The sequence below is a fragment of the Dreissena polymorpha genome, chromosome 7 (assembly GCF_020536995.1).
Source record: "Dreissena polymorpha isolate Duluth1 chromosome 7, UMN_Dpol_1.0, whole genome shotgun sequence".
NCBI lineage: Eukaryota > Metazoa > Mollusca > Bivalvia > Myida > Dreissenidae > Dreissena > Dreissena polymorpha.
In genome coordinates, this window is record NC_068361.1 from 87,637,048 (window position 1) to 87,658,465 (window position 21,418).

At 34.7% G+C, this 21,418-nt stretch overlaps 1 protein-coding gene across 24 annotated transcripts in view; it reads left to right on the top strand.

Annotated features, from left to right (window-relative positions):
• The window catches only part of LOC127837152 (putative helicase mov-10-B.1), a 67,369-nt gene that overhangs the window by 34,764 nt on the left and 11,187 nt on the right, over positions 1-21,418 (top strand). For 2 of the 24 annotated variants that reach the window (XM_052364046.1, XM_052364055.1), the window contains exon 13: positions 20,958-21,166. The exons of 15 other annotated variants lie outside the window; for them this stretch is intronic. In XM_052364046.1, the coding sequence (XP_052220006.1) occupies positions 20,958-21,166 (209 nt within the window). Of the gene's footprint in view, positions 1-18,207; positions 18,450-18,971; positions 19,140-19,608; positions 19,754-20,021; positions 20,204-20,725; positions 20,836-20,957; positions 21,167-21,418 lie in introns of all 24 variants that reach the window. 7 more of the 24 variants (XM_052364050.1, XM_052364049.1, XM_052364044.1 and 4 more) reach the window with 7 other exon arrangements.

The window sequence follows — 21,418 nt, forward strand, 5'->3', positions numbered from 1 at the left end:
GCGTATTCAATTTCTGGTAATAGTTTCGCGCATTAAGACGTCGCGTTCTCGGTTAGGTGATGGAATGTATCTTATTTGTTAATGTGCCAATTGCTTAAAGGCGGTTTATCGCACTTTATTAGTCGGGTTTCATGAGACATGATGGGTAATAAATGCAAATCAGTAGGTTGCTTAGATAGACTTAAGTACGGCAAGAACCAAAACTCTCTGCTAGGAACGATTACCACTGCTGTCTGCAGCAGACGACAAATGATTCTGCTCTAGCAGTGAATGTATATACCAGCTTGTAAACGCCATTGGCCAGTCTAGTGTTTATCATTAAAATATGCACATATTGGCTGCTTTCATGGAAAACGAGGCTAATGCACGTCAAATAAGATTAGCCTGTGCACAATGATAAGCATATGCAATGCGAACAAGCTAATCAAGGACGACAACAGCGAACAACTAAAGTGCCCTTCAGCGCTACTTTATATAATATACATTATGTCCTATGTTTATAGGCGTTATAGCTACTAATATATGTGTGATAAAATATGTAACCGTCTTTATTTTTAAAATAAATGAAATCATACTGAAACTCTACGAATTGAGGATTTACATGTTTTTATGAGCTGTCAAAGATTCTACAAACAACAATATATTATCTTTTTTAATGGCAGACACTTTAAAAGACTGTGGGTGCGGACCCAGGATCCTGCGATAAATCAAACGGAAAGGTACTTTAGGTACTTAAGCTACGTTGAAGAAACTCGGACATTGTTGACGCCCTGTCTTCAATAAATACTTGTTTTTGAGTGAGGTTAACTTACAAATGTATTTGTTAGCCAATTGAGTGTATCGTGGTATTTGAAATTATTTTTTTAAAATAACTGGGCTAAGCATTGGTTTCGGTAGAAAAGTGTACTGCAACAATTTCGCTAGATTTGAGAACACATTTTACACTCCGCATTATATATTTGATTCAATTTTTCATATTTTACAAGAGTGAGTTTTCATTTGACCGCCTTGCGGATACAGATCCATTAGCATGTGCTTGTGTATTATAATAACAATTAATGAGTTAATTTACTACTACCGTATCGTTATTTTCATCAACATCATCGTTATCAACGTTATCATGATTCATCATCATCAACATAATCATCAGATCATCAGGAACAGCATCAGAAAGGCATCAGCAGCATCAATCATTCAGCAGCAAGCATCATCATCATCATCATCATCATCATCATCATCATCATCATCATCATATCATCATCATCATCAATCATCATCAATCATCATCTCATCATCTCATTCATCATCATCATCATCATCATCATCATCATCATCATCATCATCATCATCATCATCATCATCATCGTCATCATCGTATCGTCGTCGTCGTCGTCGTCGTCGTCGTCCGTCGCCTCGTCCTCGTCTCGTCTGCCTCCCCGTCTCACACCGCATCATCAGCAGCAGCATCGTCATCAGCAACAGCAGCAGCATTATCGTCACTATCACCAACAACATCGTTATGGTCGTCATCGTCGTGATCATCATCATCAGTGTCATCATCATCATCATCATCGTCATTGTTATCGTCGTTGTTCTCCTCCTCGTCGTCGTCATCGTCATCATCGTCGTCATCGTCATTCTCATCATGAACAATTTCAACAACCGAAAACCTATCGCTCAGCTCATTTTTGCAGTGAATTCGGATGTTATATCAAATCTTTTTGATTAATAGAGTTTTGCTTAATGTATTAATAACTAAATAATAATGTTGATAATATTGAAAATAAATGGTTCAATTTTATTTATCCGTTTAAGATGCAGTATTTGACCAAGTCAATTTGTCGCTAAAAGTAGTCATTACACATTCATCCAAAAAGCGTTACGAGTTGCTATTGAAACTATAATCGCATTCCGATAAAAATGGTGTCTGTATTAGGGCCTGTTTTAATTCTACGCTTAATTGCAATTCATAAAAATATTTTAAGGGTACCGGTATATCTAGACACACTCTGTTATCCAAACAATCCTTGTGATCATAAACAAATAAAACAATGAAATATAAATAAAATAGATGATGTAAAAAATGGTATCTCCTTTTTGCTGTTGCTAGTTATCACAGAGTAGCAAAACTTTTAAATATAAATTATATTCAATTCATAGCACGCTTAAAGATTTGAAGTTTATCTAAATCTATAAGCACAAAACATTTATGTTTGTTAATACAAAGCTGTAGCAGTTTTCTGATTGCGCTTGAAAAGATGTGATTGTTGTTGTTGCATTAATAGTATCATTAGTTTGTATTCCAGATTAGGTATTCCACCATACATTTGTTTTAATCAGATGTCTTATATTGGCATTGCAATATTTTCAATAACGAGTAATCAACACAATTGACTTTATGTATTTTTAATGTTTATCCATATTATCATTAACACTTGAGGGAAAAATAAGCTGTGTCATTTTTTATTTTTTATTTTACTTATGGTTCAGACAACTCTGCTTTTACTATATGCCGTAATAATTATAAGTTCCGTTCACTTAAAGATATTGTTTTTCGTGTTGGAAAATTTAAATACGAAAAATATTTAGAGACAAGTGTGTTATGTTTGTTTGTCAATTATTTAATTGAAGTAGAAATAATACATCAGTGTACATAATTTTATTGTGTTGTTCCCTTCGTTCTTTACTTAAAAATGCAACTTAACAGCTTTGCAATCAACTGAAATAATATATAAAAAGTAAAAACAATAAACGTTTGGCTTTCTTAATACGATATCATTTCAAACGCTGTTGGAAGGAACCATTGCTTATTAGAGGTTTACAAGGAATTTACCCAAGTACGCAAATGTAATGGTCGATTGCCCTTAGGCATGATTCTGTTTTATTACTTTAATCCGGTTTTGTAAAAATGCATGACCGAAGGGTCATCAGATAAGCAAAAACAGGTCAAAATCTGATAAAATAGCGCTGTTACTGACTGTACGAAAATCCGTATGTCCGAAAATTTAGAATCATGAAAACATAAATATTTTGGCTTAAAAAGGAAATGTAAGAAAATTTAGAATGTAGAGAAATACGGTGGTTTTATGGTGTTTAAATCGATTAGAAATAGCAAAACCTAAAGACATTATCTCAAGTGTGATTTTCAAAAGATTTTATATGAATGTACACACACGGTAAAACTAGTCTATTAAAATGAAATACCTTCATTGGTTCTCATGTTTTTAATATTTATTAAACATAGGTATTTGTGAACACTTGTTGTTATATAATATTGAAATGTACACGCATACTGAACATAAAATCATTAGCATAACGGCTAAGTTGGTTTTTACTAAGATTGCAATAGTGTTTATTTTATTATTATGAATCTTATGAGGATAATTTTGAAAAGTATGACACAGAGTAATCTGAAGAAGATATATACATAATCACATATGTTGTTGTTGTTGTGGTTATTGTTTCAATATTTTATGAGTATCATACATTCAATGACGAATAGCTATTAATTGTCATACAAACACCATAATTATTATGGGATTGCGGAGATTAAACAAATCGATTCCCTAGTAACTGATATAACTGATACATTTTTTGAGCGACAATTTGAAACTAAATCTAGTATTATTTAAATTTGATTATTTTAATTGCAGACTTTTTTATTAACCCCAATTATTGTGTACGCAACGTTTCTTTTATTTAAATCGCTGAGTACGAAACATCAAGCTATTTTTTAATTAATTGACAGTGATCTTAATGTATGTCATAATATAAATTGAAATCAATCTTAATTAAAGCTTGAGCGGTTGGTTTGTAATAAGTTTTGTAAATGTTGCTGTAGGATATGTATGCACAATAAATACTAACGCTCTGGCATATTGTGATGGTGATATGATTATATATTGCACAATGAATATGTGATGATGTTCTTGTGATAATATTGAGGCTATAATTAGTTTTGAATTAAGCTAGCTAATTTCAAATAAGATACAAACACATCCCAATCCAAAATATATCAGTAAGTTATAGTATTGTTTGCCTCTAGGCGCATAATTAATTGAAGGCCTTGTTTATCTGTTAATCCTCGCCCCATGTGGTGTCCCAGTGGGTACACTGATATTAATACACGATGTATTGGTCCACAATTAAATCTCTTATAAAAACATGTCTCCTCAGGTGACTGAAGAATGGCTGTGTAGATACAACAAATACTACTACAAACGGAGACTAAGATAAACACATGTTACAATTAATTTGTCTTCCTTGCGTTCTTCTTATACGACAAACACTTCTAAAACATAAAAGCAAAAAGCCGCTACTGCTACTGCTTCGGCTACTCTTACTGCTACTGCTACTGCTGCCGCTGCCGCTGCCACTGCCACTGCCGCTGCCACTGCCGCTGCCACTGCCGCTGCCACTGCCGCGGCCACTGCCACTGCCGCTGCCACTGCCGCTGCCAGTGCTGCTGCTGCTGCTGCTACTGATAGTGCTACTGCTACTGCCACTGCTACTGCCACTGCTACTGCCACTGCTACTGCCACTGCCACTGCCGCTACCACTGCCGCTGCTGCTGTTGCTTCTGATAGTGCTACTGCTACTGCTGCTGCTGCTGCTTCTGCTGCTGTTGCTGCTGCTACTGTTACTGCTACTGATACGGCTACTGATACTGCTACTTCTACTGCTACTGCTAACTGCTACTGCTTCTGCTACTGCTACTGATTCTGCTACTGCTACTGCTACTGCTGCTGCTGCTACTGCTGCTGCCTGCTGCTACTGCTACTATTGATAATAATTCTCCTTCTACTTCTCTTTCTAATATTGCTAGCGATGCTTCATAATTTATTTTAAATGTATCATTTGTTAAAACAGGAAAGAACTGTTATATATATTTTCTTAAAGGGATCTTTTCACGCTTTGGTAAATTGACAAAATTGAAAAAAGTTGTTTCAGATTCGTAAGTTTTCGTTTTAGTTATGATATTTGTGAGGAAACAGTAATACTGAACATTAACCATGCTCTAATATAGCCATTATATGCATCTTTTGACGATTTTAAAACCTAAAAATTATAAAGCGTTGCAACGCGAAACGATTGAATAATTTGGAGAGTTCTATTTTTGTCGTTAAATTTTTGTGAAACTACGAAGATTGCTTATATAAGGTATAAAATACGTCGAGAATGTGTACTCGGCGGAATAGCTCAGTAGGCATAAGCGTTTATACTACAGGACTCTGCCAGGACTCCAGGGGTCACTGGTTCGAACCCTGCTCCTGGCAATGTACATTTCCTTTTTTTTTTCTTGATTTTTTACTGGAGCTTTTATGATCCAATGTTTACATTTATCAATATAAAGCATTTAATGAATAAGCTAAAAAAAATGCCAAATCTGTGAAAAGGGCCCCTTTAAAGGTGTAAAGAATCTAAACTTTTCTGCGATTAAAGTTTTATTTAACTGGATTAGTATAGGCCACATAACAGACGCTATTGTACTGATTTGTACTAAACAACATTTTGTCATAATCAACAGTTTTAACATGCCGCAGTTTCCTTGGAAGTTGACCTTTGATTGGAGTTATGTATAAAACATTAACAAGGTATTTGTTGACAGTTTGTCCTGTCACAATTATATATTAGTTGAGCCAAACGTGTGATAAAGATCCCTTTTGGGGTGGCGATAAATACTATTTATATTGTTCAACAGTGGGAGACTGAGAAAACATATGTTACAATTAATTTGTCTACTTTGCCTGCTTCTTCTTTATATATTTTATTGCTAATCGTTTAAGTTTAGTTTTAGTTAAGTAGGTATATCAATTTACATTTTTTGATAGATATTTATTTGGATAGTAATAGTATGTTTTATTTGACTTGACATCATTGAACCGGTTTATTCATTGATAAGATCGGGATCTCCACAGGTGTTTAATCTCGATTGTTAGGTGGGAGAAGGGTCCGAATGATAATGTTGTCGTCGGCTTACGAATCACATTTCACAAGTTTTAGACAAATATGCATACGTTATAAACCTAATTTAAGTATTACATAGATAATAACTTATCTTTCTTTTGATGAACTACGTTTAAGGTATAAAACTATAATTATCTATGTGTTGTGTGCCGCATACATACCATCTTGCTTTTTTAAATTTGATCACATGGGTCCGAAGTCATAAACATTCATTATGCATGGTTGCTAAAGCACAGTGTATACTAACTAACCTATGTTTATTGTTGTTTGCTAGGGTTATTATTATTATGTTTTATTTTTTTTTATTTTGGGGGGGGGGGTGGGAGGGCTTTTATAGAAGATTTCAACTAGTCCTTCAATTAACGAAAAAAAATATTGGTATAGGAAATATAAAAGAGTAATAGACAGCTTCATTCATGCTGTTCTATTATGGTGTTTTAACGCATATAATTATGTATGGTTGATGAAGCACATTGTATGCTACCGATGTTTATTGTTGTTTGATGATGATGTTAAGTTGGTGTTGCTGTTGTTGTCAATGATGATGAGGAGGAGGAGGAGGAAGAAGAAGAAGAAGAAGAAGAAGATGATGATGATGATGATGATGATGATGATGATGATGGTGGTGGTGGTAGTAGTGACGACGACGACGATGATGATGATTTTGATTATGATAATGAGATTTGAATTAAATTAATGCGCAAAGATTTTTCTTTTTAGCGGCCAAATGCAGATATCTGCGCTCGGCCGCTGTAAGGGTTATGTAATATTTGCAATCTACATAGGAGTCAATAGCAGATACCAAGCACCATATGCTTATGAGAAACAAAAGCAAAATATTGGCAATCGCTGAAATCTCGAATATGACTTAATCATTTTATTAAATGAAAACCGGTAACTATTTTTAACGGTTATTATATTGCAACAACTTAGCGGTGTTTATCCAAAAGACCATTGTTATAATTACAGGGACGTCAATAGGCCAAACTATTCAGGAAATATGATTTGAGTCGTCAAGGATAGATTTTGAGATCAATGTACGTCCGATGAGATTTAAAGGGAGTTGGAGGCGTAGGAACAGATTCGTTCGAGTACGCGATCATTTGAGAACAAATTATGTTGAAGCTTTATCGGAATTCCGGAAATTTGCGATCGGTACCGATTTTTCCTGGTTCTTTTTTATTGATTCTGATAAGTTAGCGGCCGGCACGGACATGAATATTAACTGACGAAAACCTCTTCGCTACTTTCCGAAAATCTTCGACATGTTGCAAATATCCGTAATATTCCGCATTGTACTCACCAGAAATTGCAACTAGAAAGACTACAATAAATCAGTTAGCTACGGCTCGGGCGGGGATTTACCTTTTATCCCTGTAAGGGACCTAATGCCCCAGACTACCGGCTATTTTTTCCGGAATTCGAACTTGATACACTTGATATCCCTGAATTAAATATTTATATCCGCAATTTTGATCTCTAGAGTGCTTACTGTTAGTATTGTATTTGACTGGAATGACTGTCGATTATGTGTTTTTAAGATTAAAACAAGCTTACGAAGAACTTTGTGTTTGCTTTTTTGTACGCTTTCTTTTTAAAAATGTATTGTCCGCCACGGACGCAACAATTGACCAAATGTACCAGATTGTGGTCTCTTTAAAGTGCTATGTTTTTACTGCCGTGATATCTTTAACAAACTACACATTATTGATCGTGGACGTTTTATACTCTTATTGAATTTGTTTCCCCAAAATATGCTCTTCTATTAGTAGATGTTTAGGTGACGATGTTCTAATTATAGATCTTACACGGCCAAGAAACACTAGATAGGTCTTTGCAAAGAGAGCTGTTGGATATCGTGAATGCGTTCAATGTGGCCTGTTTATTTCAGAAAGCTATGTGCAATGTTTTATGGGGATTTCTACCAAATTGCCAATTGCAAAATTTGATTTAATTCATTCGGACCTACAAGCGGGAAACTTCTTCATTAAAATTCAATGGGCTTTTAAGAAGTTCGTTGAAAGGCCAAATTTGACGTTAAACAGCAACGCCGAAAAAATTGCTACTCAGTCTTATTTATCACTTTTTTTGTAAGATTTACCAGTAGACGTTCTTCAGTGAAATTAAGCAAACACACAGTGCCGACAAATATGGAAGGGTATTTAGGTAAAAATTACATCCTTCTTTGTGACTGTGTCATGATTCTTGATGGTACTTTCAATTAGTATGTAGACACCTTTTCATGCTTGATGACACTTACATCTTGCCTGATGTCCAATGTCTATTTACATTCTGCTTAATGGTATCATGCATGTGTACAGATGCAACATTCTTGTTCGTTTATTGCATGCTGCATATGTGTATGTTGGTTTGTGCAGAGAGACTTGTGCAATAGGCGCAGTGCATAATGAAATCAAATATTAATGCGTTTAATAAATTAACGCGATGTTAAGATGTGAGTTTCACCCAAGCACAAAGCAACATACTATCATGCATGATACAATGATGTCAATTGACAGTCATTCCGAAATGCTACGGAGGACTACGGAAATTTACGGCGTATAACGGAAATTTTATGTTATAGGAGAAGTTGCGCACCTTTGTAAGATATTTGCTACTGAACCGAAATTAACCGCGTGTTTGTAGACTTAACTTTTTTTTGGTTAATGACTAACCATAATTTTTATACAGTAATTTACCTTCAATAACCAAAGAAAGTCTATGGATATATTTCAATATATGCTACTAATGCATGTATGCAGAGCTCCAGATAAGACGCTTAAAGTCGTAAAAAATTGAATTAAATTTAGTAAAAAAGTAGACTTAAATTCTGTGCGTACGGTTACACATTGGAAAAATAAAATAAGAATTCAAAATGTGTGATCATGCGTAAAACTCAATATCAATGCATATAATGTAAACATTTTATCAATGAGTTCCCACTCGTCTAGGCCCTCATTACAATGATGAAATCAACAGCACTTTAACGTTATTATGAATAACAGACCATCTTTACAACAGTCGAAAAGCCGAACGTTTTCCATTATCTGGTCCTTTTATCGCAAAAAGTCTGCTGTAACCCGGCAATTGTCATTAGCTCTTCTTAGACTATAAACCTAAATGCGGATGTGCCAAAAATTATATTTACCTGAAAAAAAAGAATTAATAATAGACTTTAAGGCTGGATTATTATAGAGTGTAAACCAAGATTTTGCTGAAAAAGTTATCTGGAACTTTGCATGTATGTTGAGAGGAAATCGATTACATAATTTCAAATTTACTAGAGTACTTTTATATTGCACCACATAAAATGCTTTAAAACTATAATATTGAAGTGCACATATAAACTTTATTATAGATGGGTAGGTATTTCGTGTCAATCTCTTTCACATATGAAAGAGCTGTTGGTCATGCTGCTTTAAGTACATATAGATGCATGACACAATTTTGATTAAGCAAAATAAAACACTAGGTATTTGCCAAGAGTCAAATATATACGAGCAGTAAGAGCGTAATCGTGCACAGCGAGACTTACTCATGTAGAATTGAAACTCTTATTGCTTTCTTTCGAAATAATTTCATGTGTCCGATCTAATATGCAATATGCCCGGTGTTTTTTTTTGCGGATTAATGTTCCGTTTTAGATCCATAATTAACGAATGCCTCAATATTTTCAAAAATTAACACCGGAATAATGTTCACCGACATTTTTTCATACAGATTGGATATAAATATTATAGAGCTTAACAAAAAATACATTCAGCCCTGTTCTCCCGGCACACGTGCTGGGCACACAGGTGGTTAGCGTGTGGCTATGATAATAATTAGTGAAAACATCTTTTTGAATGATAAATAATCATATTAAAACGAAAAATCAAATTTTCTATATAAAAAAAAAATCACTACCGTTTTATATATAACAAGGTATCCAACTCGAAATCATCCGAAAACGGGGTGCATCGTTTTGAGCAGCCATTACTAAATTAATTTTGCAGCGATTTTCATGACCCGGTCTTATTCAACGCAGAAATGAATTTCCTTTTAGGAAATGTATATATATATTGTTATATTTGTACACATGCTGGGTCAAATTTTAAGAAATAAAGCTATACATAATTCGCTTGACCCAGTTGTTATCGATCAGACCGTATTTATGAATGAAATCTCCAGTTGTAAAGACACAACTCCGCATTGGAGCAATGAAATCACTCTTGTGTTTAAAATGTCAGTTGGTTGAAATGTATGTAAACAAAGGTTTGAAAATGCGCTGGACAGTTAGTTTTGATGCATAATTCTACGGCAAGCACGGTAAGAATGTTTTTTCATACGTTTTATTGAATAATGGTATCGAGGTTCGTGAACTTTGCAGGGAAAATGCCCATTTCCCCGTGAAGATTTCAGTCATGAATACTGTCTGATCGATCACAGCTGGGTCACGCGAGTTGTGTATCGTGTTATTTTTTTAAAGTTGACCCAGTATTTGTAAAAATATTGCAAGACATATACATTTCCAGAAAGGAAATTTATTTCTGCGTTGAATAAGACCAAGATCGTGAAAATCGCTGCAAAATTGATGAAGTAATGGCTGTTTAAAACGATGCATCCCGTTTTCGGATGATTTCGAGTTGGATACCTTGTTGAATATATATTTAACTTATTTTTTTTAAGAAAAGTTGATTTTTCGTTATAATATGATTACTTATCATTCCAAAATATGTTTTCACTAACTAGTATTATAGCCACACGCTAACCACCTGTAGCTGGACACTTTTAAAAAACACTATACAAATTCAAGTACTTATGCACTTAATTGATTGTAAACAATGACGGTTGAAATCCGTGCGTGGGAATTTTTCTGGTAACCAAGAGCGACGTCAACGTTCATGACAAACCTGTTTATATGACATTTATTTATTGATTTTTTCCAACTTGATTGAAAATTATGTTTTATGATATTTTAATACATGTAGATGAAGTAGTTGTTTTCTCAACGAGGAGTACAATAGTTGTACAGTACTAGACACGAGTACTTGTAACTTTCAGGTTTCTCTGTATACCACAGACATTATATAGTCATAAAATGATAAATATGTGTTTATAGAAATTGTAATTATAGCATGGTAAATAGACTAGAGAAATCTGAAAGTTTCACGCACAGGTCTGTGGCAATGGGGGTTTGGGCTACTTTATAAATATGAGGTCGATATGCAATGCACATCGGTAGATTACGTCTACTGTAATTATTTGGACTAGGGAAGGGCCACAATTCCAACACATCAGCCCCGTTATGTTCTGAATAAAATACATGTATAATTTATTGAGTGCCAATTGCATCTTACAAATATCAAAAACATTCACGGCAGTCAATTCATTGTGTAAACTTACTGGTCTTCATGGCAATAATGAACGTATTTAGTTTAATGGAGATTATATAACGAAGGGAACTAATTCAGCTTATTCAGTTTACTAGTCAAAATGATTCGGATGTTTTCGCTTTTTTTTCCGAAAAGTAATTTATTCAACATACGGAAAATAAACGCGCGCCACCTGATGTCATAATTTAGTAACTTGCATTCTGCTTACTGCCTGTTGCTAACTGCCGTTGTTAATGACGCTTAGTGGCAAAACCGATTATGACTGGTTTCAGGAATAATGAACACACAAACATTGGATAGTCACCAAGCATGTTGAAACAATCATCAAGTATAACCGATAGAGAACAAGCATGTTGGAACTGTCATGAAGCATGTTAGAATAAACATCACGCATAATGTAAATATTATTCATGAATGATGTAATGTTGCAGCAATCATCAAGTATAAACGAATAGACAACAAGCATGTTGGAATTGTCATAAAGCAAATTAGAATAAGCATCAGTCATAATGTAAATATTCACCACGAATGATGTAACTTTTACCTAAATATCCTTCCATAGACATGTGTTGTTACTAAAATAGACATAGAGATTTGAGCATTGGGAGTGACCTAATCATACTGTGCTTTAGCAGTATTACGGAATACCGTTAGTGCCATCGTGGTTACACATTAAAATCCAGAGGGCGAGAACGCGAGAACGCGATAGTACGATGGCGACAATGTGACAATACGATGATGACAGGGTTAAAATACGATGGCGACAATGCGATAGTACGATGGCGACAATGCGAGAACGCGATAATACGATGACGACAATCAGACAGTGCGATGACGACAGTGCGACAATACGATGGCGACAGTGAGATAGTACGATGGCGAAAATACTACAGTTCGATAGTGCGATAATACGATGACGACAGTGCGAAAATACGATGACGACAGTGCGACAATACGATGGCGATAGCCGACAGTGCGATAGTACGCGTCCAATGCGATAACGCGATAGTATGATGGCGGCAATTCGAAAATGCGATGGCGACAGTGCGACAATACGATGGCGACAATGCGATAGAACGATGGCGACATTGCGATGATACCACGGCGACAGTACGATATGACTATCGCATTGTCGCCCCCGTACTATCGCACTGCCGCCATTGTATTGTCGCGCTGTCGCATTGTCGTCATCGTACTAGCGCGTTTTCGCAATCGTACGAACGCATTGTCGCCATCGTATTGTCGCACTGTCGTCATCGTACTTTCGCGTTCTCGCATTCTCGCCCTCTGGATTTTAATCAGTATTCACGGTGGCCCTAACGGTATTTTGTACAGTAAAGTGCGTAAAATCTGGTTTGGAATAACAATTTTTATGCCGAAAACAGATGTTGAAAACCCGACTTTGTTTTATAAGTAGTAGTCTAAATATACAATAAGTTTTCCGAGCATTAAATAAACATATTAAAATAAAATTCATGTTCGTATCAGTTTAAAGTTCTTGTTAATAGTAGAAGCAAAGAACACAATAAAACGCTGATTGGGCTTACTAATTTGAGGCAAGAAAAAACACATCGCGCTATTATATATAACATATAACGCGCATCCGCAAAGTTCGAGCGCCCGTCTCGGTGCCGTCGTTTCCGGTGAAAGTTTCGCACAGGAGCTACCGAGTTTGGATATGAGACCACGAATCATGGCTTGACTTTATATATCAGTCAGCGTAGTACCTGACCAGACTGCGCGGTTGGACAAGCTAGGATGGACCAACTTCGGCCGCATATGACATAAGACCCATTTTCGCATGACGCGGGTCATCTGACCTTTATAATGTGTATATAGCTTTGAATGGAATTTGCACATAGTTTTTGGCATGGACTTATTGTTATGTTAATGTGTTGCACGCTTTCAAAAGCAGAGGGCATATATAAGATCAATTATACTACGGAGTTCATTTTCTGTTGCAAAATGAAATGCAATAAAGATTGTTACTCAGCGGTGTGTACAGTATGACAGCGTTGTCTGTCTGTGATGCATTTATACTGGTTCTAAGCTGGCATACTCACCAATTGGACTCAACCATCTGCTCGAACAAGAAATGATAAGTTCTACTAGCATAAACCTTTAATTGTAACTCATTTTAAATATATTCATGTTATTTATATTATTCAATTTATTATTCAAAATTATAATTATTATTTCCTTTATTGTTGTTTTTCGCATTAAGAAACTTAATCGGCTTACGAAACTGAAAAATCCCATTGGAAAAAAATCCCATGGGAAAAATCCCATGGGAGAAAAAATCAATCCCATGGGATTTTTTTTTAAACACGACTAAACGCATTAAAATATCGTAGTTGTTCATCATTTCATAAAATATGATGTTTCTGAAAGTTTCATGAATAAATCTCCCAAAATAAGAAAAAATTCCCATGGGATTTTTTTCTCCCATTTTAAAATGGGATTTTTTTATTACTAAATATTTTTATATATAATTGGCATAAAACCAATATACAGTCCTTAAATAACGTTAAAATACTTGCAAACGCAAATAAAACACGTTTTTTAAAATGTTCAAAATCCCATGGGATTTTTCTCCAATTTGCAAATTATGGGAGAAAAAAAATCCCATGGGAGAAAAAATCCCATGGGAAAATCGAAAATCCCATGGGAAAATGCAAAAATCCCATGGGAACCCCAACTTTGCTTATAAATTTCATAGTGAAGAAAACGCGTTTTTTGAGTGAAAATAACCAATTATTAATCAACGATAAGACTTTTATCGCATACTATGTCTCAAAGTAGCAAATCTTTAAGAAAAAGGGTACTTAAGTTTGCGAAATTTCGGTTTCGCAAAGTTTTTCCGGTGGCCGTTCAATAAGGTAACATATTTAGCGGTTACGCCACTGATTAGAAAGCGACAAAATACACATGACACAACGTAAACAATAATAAAACATAAATTGAAACCCAAATATAATCATTTCATATTGGTTTAACTTTTTTCTCTGCTATGTTTTGTGTCTGAGCTGATTTGCATAATAACTGTTAACCCATAATGTATACACTATCTCAACAGGATTCAATAATATAGCACTAACATTTAGAGACGAACTCACCGATAAAGTATCTACCCATTATTGTTGCAAGTTGTGTTTAATCATGCTTTATAAATAACACATTTGTCACTGTTAATACTTTTATTGGTCTGAAATTCCATAATTCCCCATAGTAAGTTTAGAATACGCATTTCAGGTTGGTATTTGAGTAATAGAAATGGCTTAAACCATACACGATCTAAAATGTGCATGTTCGTTATCAATTATTTTACAACATACGAACCGATAAATCTAATTGACGTATTTGATAATTGGAACCTATTTTTCAGGTGAAACTAGATACTTTCAGATTAAATGCATAGCCCCAAAAGACGACTTTGGCTACCATTTTGTTCCCTTGGCTTTGTATTTCGTGAAAAAGGATTCAAAAACACGAAAGATTATTACAGCAGAAGACGAAGGGGCATGGACGCAGGATTATGTTCTTATATTTGTGTCACTACATATTATAAGTAGGTTCACGACAACATGTTCAGACTTATCGTTTGAGTTTCTGGTTTTATGTTAAATTAATCATCGAATTGGATTAATTTAAGTGTCAATAAATGAATATTAAATTGGTTCCGTAATGCGATATTTTCTTAATATACATACTGAGCAAAACACTAATATAGAAGATCACATTTGCGGAGTCTAAGGCCACTGAAAGTGCTTAACAATTTGAATGTGGTGTGTAAATTATTAGAAATCCTCTTACGCAATTGAAAATTAATATTACACGTGTGTCTACACCACAGGCGACTTCCACGAGGAATTGGCTCCAAAATCTGTTTACGAGAAACCAGACCATTTTCAGGAAAACAGTTTTGAGGTTACAGAACCCGGTGAAAAACTCCCTGAGTAGGTATAATGTATTATTAGAGCAAAAGTCTCAAACGTTTAATGTGTAACTGACTGATTGATCGCTTAATAAACGGCACATTACTGGAAAGCCTTTGATATGCGTTTGCTTGAATCTATCTATCAACACTAATATCAGCTAATGTTAGCTTATTCACTGTAAATATGGTTCAATCTGCTTGGTTAAAAAAGACCAGTTGACATTTAAAAAAAAACTAAGCTGAACACGAACACATGCAATACAGTACCAGAGTTATAACTTTTCAACTTTTTTAGGCACAGCAGAAATGGCTTAATCGGAAAGTTGCGTCCATTCCATATCCCACCGCATTTATACAACAATGTGAGAATGGGGACTGCTCATAAAGATGGAAAAATAACAATAAATTCGCCATATCTCAGGTATGATTGTATAAATATGTTCTTATTATGGTGGTGTTTTTTATGTTTCCTTCACACTCGATATAATGGTCGTTTATTGATTATTTTAATAACACTACTCTGTTGCTAATACTGTTATTGTTATGTACGAGACCTTCATTTGTGGTTTTGTGAGAGTCATACTGACTGGTGTGTCAATACATTTTGCAGGTTATACAAGACTCACGAGAAATACGATGGCTTTATGACGATTATGTTTATTTTATTTAGCGTATATTGAATTAAAAAAAATCCATTATAATTTGAATATAATACTTTGAAATGTTTCGAATAGAAATTAGCTATATAATTTCTTCAACTGTCCCAGCACCACTGTGATTATGTTCAGAAAAAATAATTGCACAATTCAAGTATTCTTTAAGGTTATATAATGTCCATGTCAGTTCACCAATATGTCAATGTTCCGTATTAGAATTGAAAAGCGTTATAAGAATACTGACAGTGTGACAGTGTGCTGTTTAATTATATGTATCAATGGTGTTTGACGTTTGATTTTTGTTAAATTAAAACACAACTGCAGAAAAAACAAAAGGTTAGAACATTGTGAAATTGCCATATAGTGCAAAGTAAATTTAAAAGATTGTTCTCAAATAAGACTAATGAAACTAAGCACTCATCGATGTATACCCTATTGAGAAAGAAAAACGAACTTTTTTTATCTATACGGAATTTAATGACATTTACACATTTTGCGTTTGGAAAAGAGAATTAATCTTCAAAGTTTAAGTTATTTATAATTTATTTCAGGAGATCCTGTCGTAACTGTACGGGGTTTAGATGCATGCTAGCAAATCGTTTTATCAAAATGAATATAATCTTCCTACTTACTTCTGCTCTATCAATAAAACTTTAATATGTTAATATTTTTTTCTTAAACGGAATTATGTGGTATCAAGTTGAGTGTAAACCTTCAAATAATAATACAACTTTTTTATTATACAGCCAAATACTAGATTGCAACACAACTCAGAGGAATTATATGAAAAAGTTTCACCACCTGTTGTGGCTTGAAGAAATACAAATGGAGATCGATATCCAACAATACAATATGGCAGGTGTGGCGATGACGATAAACAACAAGATGCGCCTTGAGGTATGCTATGAGGTTAAATTGTATTTACACTTAAATGTATTATGAATATTGCTAGGCCAAGTGTGAGTTTGAGCGCTCCAAAACCGATTTAAACCCCCAATGCTTTGCATTGATCTTTCCAAGGCGGTGACCCCAGCTTTATTCTTATTTGTGTTTATGTTGTTTTGTATTGTGCAGTATTGTGCTGTTTTGTACTGTTTGGGCAATTGGTCACTTGCCTTAAATAAAGGACCTACTAATTGTTTATAATAATAATTCAATACTACTCCAGCAGCTGGAGTTTCACTTATTTATATTGAGGTAGGCTTTAAGATTAATAATTGATTCTCTGTACGATTAATAATTGATTTGGTTTAAAGTTCACCAAACAAGCACGTGTTACACGTGTGCATATTTGATGATTCAAAGCCTCAAGATTTCAGCATAATCTTACACAATTTTCTTAACGTTCTATACGCGGTTATGTAAAAATGAAAGATCGTATAAGGTTCAAGGCATTAACTTTTAACTTTTACCAATGTATCGAGTTTAGATGTAAACTAAGTTAAATGTTACCTACATAAGCAGGAATGAATAAAGAGGAATGATGGCACAAAGCCAAATTTTATTAAAGCATTTGGTCCTTTATTTATATAAAGTACAAATTTACAAATCGACTAACAGTGAGATACGTCACAAATCTATTCATAACACACACATACCCCAAAAAGATGTACCCAAATGATCAAAACTGCGGTCACCTCAGTGTAACCGTAAGAGCAAGAAATATTGCGTTTAAACAGATTTTAAAGCTCTAAAATATTTCGCCGATATTTTATTCATTAATCATTTATGTGTATAAATATAGTTATATTTACACAATAGAATCAACATTTAAATGAAGAATCAATAAAAGAACATATTTTACCATTTATTAAAAATAAGTATTATTTAACTGCTTAATGAAAGGATGTTAAACATAGGAACAGAACGGTTATTATTGTAGGCACAATGAAATGAAACTTACAAGTTTCTTCGTCATCTGGTCTTTGATAAAAACTCTTGGGAGACATAGGATAATGAATTTAAATATTGAGATCGTCATGATGCTATTTCAGAATGAAGCCTATTCATTCTAGTGAGATGCTTATTGCATAGCTCGATTGTAGTCGGTCATTTGAAGCCAGTTGAAATTACATTTACTTAATTGTTTTAGACCAAAACTATTATGCAAGCACATTAAAGTTCAATATTGTTTTCCTTCTTTACGGCAATTATGTATTTTCACGCATTAAAGATCAATTATGCATACCAGATCAGCTGAAAGTGCATATGTCCTCATTAAGAGTTTTGTAAATCAGGTAATTCTGTTATACATTCTCGCCTTTTTCCTAAGGTACCTGGACTTGCTGAGAAAAAACCATCAGTTCTGCGAGGAGATCGATTGTACGTTTACTACTCTGATAAGCTGTCAGAACGAACCGGCTATCCGGAGGATCAATTGATTGTTGCAGTAGGAAACCTGGGCTTGAACATCGAATGTGAGGCAGACGAATTGCGATCTAGAAGAAACATTCGTTATGAAGGGATTGTTCACAAAATTGAACGGGAACACGTTCAGTTGGGCGTTGCAGAAAAGTAAGATGTTTTCTAAGTTTTAGTTTAAACCTATTTATTTAAGCTCAATTGCATAGAAAGCCTAATGCTTATTTGAAACGCTCTCGAGTCCGTTTTCTGGGACTAGAACAAATGCTTGGTGTCTATGGGGGAAATCTAAAGAACACGCCCACAGTGGCGATCGAACTCATGACCTCCCGATCGCTAGGCGGACACCATATTCACTACACAACTGCGACCTTTCTTAGTTTTCTAATCAGAAGTATAGCTACTATAATGTCATCAGTAAGAAGTGTATCGGTCAGACTGTAACAGAAGTCTCATTTGGACATAATGAAACATCAAAAATATCATCCCGCCGAAAGAAATTCGTATAACCGTACATCCACTTGATGATTTGCTTATGTGTGAATGACAGTACAACATTGCAAGCAACTCAAACTTAACTCATAACAAATGCACAACATGGCTAACAAAAAGGTAATCGCAAATTATTAACCGGGACGAAGTATTTAACCGTAGATTGTGTGAACTGTTACTCAGGTTAAGGAGATACTGGACGCCTAGGCAACTATTCGATGTGGAATTCAGAATATCGCCAATCAACATGTGGGTTCAGCACCGAGCCATTGAGCAGGCTGTCGATTTCATGGATCTTCTGTTTCCTGTCAAACCTGCTTCAAGGCCAGATCAGTCGCACATAAGTCTTAGGTTTTTTTGTTTTTATTTTAATAGGTGATGATGAAAGAACACACATTATACGTTTCTAAAGCAAGTCTATGGTAAACGTTTTATTCACAACGGTTTAAGTACCACCAAAACTAGATTTGCATAGAAAATTCAGAGATATGCGAAGAATTAAAATATCTGAATTGTTGAAAATGTGTTCATGTTTCTGTTTGAATTCGCACATGGATTGAACGGTGCGTTGAACACGAGGTCTTCGCCAATTATTGAATTCGTCAGTTTATTAACTGTTTTTCTTGCATGTATTTCCGCTACGGATAAAAGATATGTATTAGACCGATACTTTGTTTTTAAATAGATTCCAACTTGAATTGCGCCCATCTGACAGGCGTGTTTCTAAACGCTTGTCATTGTACTTGTCAGAGTATTTTATATGTATCAATCGTGTACATAACATAAAGCCTTAGCTGAAATGAGCATCACATGTTTACAGGACGTGGTTTGACCGAACGCTCAATCCCGAACAGCAGACTGCGGTGAGGAAAATTGTGCAAGGAAGCAGTCGTCCAGCTCCATACATCATATTTGGTCCGCCGGGTACCGGCAAAACTGTAACGGTCACTGAAGCAATCAAACAGGTATACATACCAGCGGCAACAAACATATCAAGAGTGTTTAATTAAATTCGTGGGATTAAATATAAAGAAGTGAAACTCCATCTGCTCCATCAGTATTGCATTCTTAATATACACAAGTTAGTGGTCTTTTTATGGCAATTTTAACCAATTACCAAAACAGCACGACACAATACGGAACAACAAACGCACATAGTAGGATAAAGCTTAAATATTGAAAATAAAGTCAAAACTAATTTGATATTGTTTATACTATATTTATATATTTCAGGTATACAGCGGATACCAAGACAGTCGTATTCTTGTTTGCTGTCCAGAAAACTCTGCAGCTGATACTTTGATGCGGAAATTGTTAAAGGATAAGCCCATCATTAAGGAGGACATCTTCAGAATGTATGCTTTGTCACGACAACCTGAAACATTGCCTGCCGAAATAGCGGTAAATCTTCATGACTGTTGGCATTTCCCGTTTCTTTGTACCTGTTCCACAAGCGCAAATAAATATAACGACTTTTATTAATTTTAGAGTTTAAGTAAATATTTATTGCATAACAGCAAGCGTTTTAAACATTCTAAACATGTTTGAAGAGAATACTCCGTAAACGTATGATTTACCAGTGCTGTTAATTAAAGCTTAAGCTGTATTTCGAAGTTAAAATTTTGATCAACATTGCTTAGTAATATATAGCTTTTTTTTAAATATTTTAGTTGATGTAGTGAATTAAGGCAAATTTCGTATAGTAGATTAATTTGTTCAATATGTTGAACCCGTTTTAGCTTCTGATAGTTACTGTTTTGTTGCTGTTTTGTTTAAAAAATATGTTTTGGTTCGTCAATTAGGTTTGACATAAATGAAATTCGCATTTCTCTTATGTCATGGTTGCGTTGTCGATTATCGCAATAATATGTTTATGAACCTCGAACTTTGCAAATAAGTGTTATATTTATGTGATTTGTTTTGTTTGTATTCCACAGACTACGGGTCAATACAACTACGATCAACTGAAAGAATGCTTTTTCTTTCCATCCGTAAACACACTCATGGAATACAGGATCATTGTTGTAACTTTGACGACAGCCGGAAGGTATAATGGTTTCAGTATATCTATATATTCTCAGAACAATAAATAAAAACAAACTATTCAAAGTATTGAACTTTTTTATGTTGAACACATGAATGAATATCAAACTTACCATGAAATTTCAGGATGGTTACAGGAAAATTTCCTACGAACCACTTCACGCATATCTTTATAGACGAAGGCGGCCACGCGGTGGAACCAGAATGCATCGTGCCTATAACTGGACTTATGGATCCAAGAGATAAATCTAGGCGTGCACAGTTGGTTATTGCCGGTGATCCCAAACAGCTTGGACCGATTGTCCGTTCTGCTATTGCTCGAAACTTTGGGTTACGTGAGTACATTTTATTTTTAATGTATATATCGGGGACAGTATTCATAACGTAAATAATTTGAGTATATAATGCCGGCATTCGTTTAAGTCATTTACTTTATTTCCAACAAAGAAGAAATACATTTGTCGCTATATTCGTTATAGGATTTCTATATGTGTGCGAACCTTGTAGAACATTTTTTATTTAATATGGCCAAATAATTGGTAAAACATCCACTCCCTACCAAAGGTGAAGGAGAGTTTCTGCCAAAT